At 47.1% G+C, this 2,673-nt stretch overlaps 1 protein-coding gene across 1 annotated transcript in view; it reads left to right on the plus strand.

The window, feature by feature from the left end:
- The first annotated feature begins 794 nt into the window (after positions 1-794).
- LOC122559235 overlaps positions 795-2,673 on the plus strand; it is a 22,282-nt gene continuing 20,403 nt past the window's right edge. Inside the window, exons 1-2 of the mRNA XM_043708615.1 lie at positions 795-890; positions 1,724-1,989. Of these exons, the coding sequence (XP_043564550.1) occupies positions 795-890; positions 1,724-1,989 (362 nt within the window). The remainder of the gene's footprint in view (positions 891-1,723; positions 1,990-2,673) is intronic.

Consider the following 2,673-nt stretch of genomic DNA (forward strand, 5'->3'; position numbering starts at 1 on the left):
CCTTTAATCAGGACATCCACTGACATGCCAACAGACAGACATAGGGATAAACTAGAAAGAAAAGATTTATAATTTGCCACGTCAGCAGTTTTACAGTGGGTACCAGGTGGTCTGAAATTCTTGGTTAATAGAGTTGTTCAGAAGCAAGGAGGTCTAGCTTGAACTCTGGAGTTGCTGACACATGCAAAAAGATCCAATAGCCTTCCAGGCTCATTCATTCACTTCTTACAGAGGGGTATTTTCTTACCAACAAGTCAATGAAACCCGAGAGAGAGAGAGTGCTGAGCCTAGGCCATATCAGGATGCTGAAGGATCCACAGTTCTTAGATAATAATTAATCTGGATTATCTTTCCAGGCCAGTTCCCATCAGCAGTTTGTTTACTAAGCTCTCCTTTCAAAGTTCCACTCTCAACATCAACTAACAGTTTCAAACCAAAAATGAGAAAAATGAAAATAAAATAATGGAGGTGTCAACTTTAACAACACGCCATTGACTCTGGCCACACTGAGCCGCGAGTGAAAAACCAAATGTGGGTGTGACAGGAAGGGTGCACAGTCTGAGGTCAGGGCCCAATCTGATTGGGTCAGTGCTGGGTCAGCTGATTTCAGGGAGGCCAACTGCTGTTAAGGAATATTTCGAGGCTGGATACTCCAAGGCTTGGGAATGAAGCAGGATGGAGCTGTGTGCTTTGTCATCCTTTAGCTCTGTTCCTGGGATGTGGGTGTCGCTGGCTGGGCTGGCATTTATTGCACATTCCTGGAGAAGGGGTTGATAATCTGTATTTTCAGTCAGATGTTCGAAGGGGAACTTGCAGTTGATGGTATTGGAACATCAGATCTAGGAACATTAGGAGGCCATTCAGCCCCTCGAGCCTGCTCCTGCTATTCAGTATCATGGCTGATCTCATCTTGGCCTCATCTCCACTTCCCTGCCCACTCTCCATAACCCTTCACCCCGTTACTAATTAAACATTTGTCTATCTCCTCCTTACATTTACTCAGTGTCCCAGCATCCACCGCACTCTGGGACAGTGAATTCCACAGATCCATGTCCCTCTGAGAGAAGGAATTCCCCATTGTCTCTGGTTTAAACCTGCTGCCCCTTATCCTAAAACCATCACCTCTCATTCCGGATTGTCCCACATGAGGATCCATCCTCTCTACATCTACTGTGTCAATCCCCTTTAGCATCTTATAGACCTCAATTAGATCTCCCCTCATTCTTCTAAGCTCCAGGGAGTATCGTCCTAAACTGCTCAATGTCTCTTCATCAGACAAACCCCTCATCGCTGGGATCAATCTGGTGACCCTCCTCTGAACTGTCTCCAATAACCTACACCCCTCCCCAGGTAAGGGAACCACCAATGTTCACAATACTCCAGCTGTGGCCTCACTAATGCCTTGTACAATTACAGTAACACTTCCCTACTCTTACACTCGATTCCTTTATCAATCAATGCTGAAATTCTATTTGCCTTTCTAATTTCTCACTGTACCTGCAGACTCATTTTTCTGTGATGCTTTCACAAAGACACCCAGATCCCTCTGCACCGAAACTCCCTGAAGTTCCTCTCCATCTGGACAAGTTCCTGTATATATCTGCTGCCCTTGCCCCTCTAGATGTTGAGAGTTGGGATGGTGCTGTGAAGGGAGGCTGGTGGATATCTTAAGATGTGGTTCACTGGAAATCTGTGAAAGCTGTTCTTTCACCCAGCATCATAGCAGTGCATTGAGAGGAGCTGCCACAAGTGTGCGAGTGAGTGTAAGTGTTTGTGTGTATGTAATGTGTGTTCTGTCCGTACAGTTTGTGTTTGTGTTTTTAACAGTGGAATTAGTCACGGGGTAGGGTGGGGGGGGCCTCATTTATTGCAGTACCATCTCTTCACAGTTTCAAACTCCTTCAGGACGGACCCAGCCTGCAGGTTTGCCGTGTGGAATGTTCCAGAAATACTTGAAAATACGAATGGTAGCAAACAGTCCGCCAAGGCGTGAGTAATCTCCGGGACACGTTGCTTTCGGGAGGAGGGAGAGGAATGGGAGAGCTCCGTGTGGTTAAGAGAGGGGCAATTGTCACAGGCCTCAGGCCCCTGTCCAACCCCACCTTGCCCCAGGAGCCAATCCGACTCTGAATTTGCCAATTGCTTTGGTCTAACCACCCGCTTGCTACCCACTGCTCTCGTTCAGTCCTCCATTTTGTGGGTGACTCGAGATTTTCCAGAAGTAATCTGCATTTGTATAGTGCCTCTTCCATTCAACAGGCCACCCCCCAGAGGAGGTTTTTCTATTTCTTATTCCCCTAAGGGATATGGACGTCACTGGCAGCGCCAGCATGGGCTGCCCATCCCTAAATGCCCTTTGCCCCAGTATTTACTCAACCATTTCAGAGGGCAGGTCGGAGTCAAACACATTGCTTTGGGTCTATCATCATCAAATGTAATCCAGACCAGGTAAGGATGGGAGACTTCCCTCCCTAAAGGGCAATAGACATAGAAAACATAAAAATGTCGAAAATAGGAGCAGGAGTAGGCCATTCGGCCCTTCGAGGTAAAAACAATGACTGCAGATGCTGGAAACCAGCTTCTGGATTAGTGGTGCTGGAAGAGCACAGCAGTTCAGGCAGCATCCAAGGAGCTTCGAAATCGACGTTTCAGGCAAAAGCCCTTCATCAGGAA

This window comes from Chiloscyllium plagiosum, chromosome 18 (assembly GCF_004010195.1).
Source record: "Chiloscyllium plagiosum isolate BGI_BamShark_2017 chromosome 18, ASM401019v2, whole genome shotgun sequence".
In the NCBI taxonomy this organism is placed as follows: Eukaryota; Metazoa; Chordata; class Chondrichthyes; order Orectolobiformes; family Hemiscylliidae; genus Chiloscyllium; species Chiloscyllium plagiosum.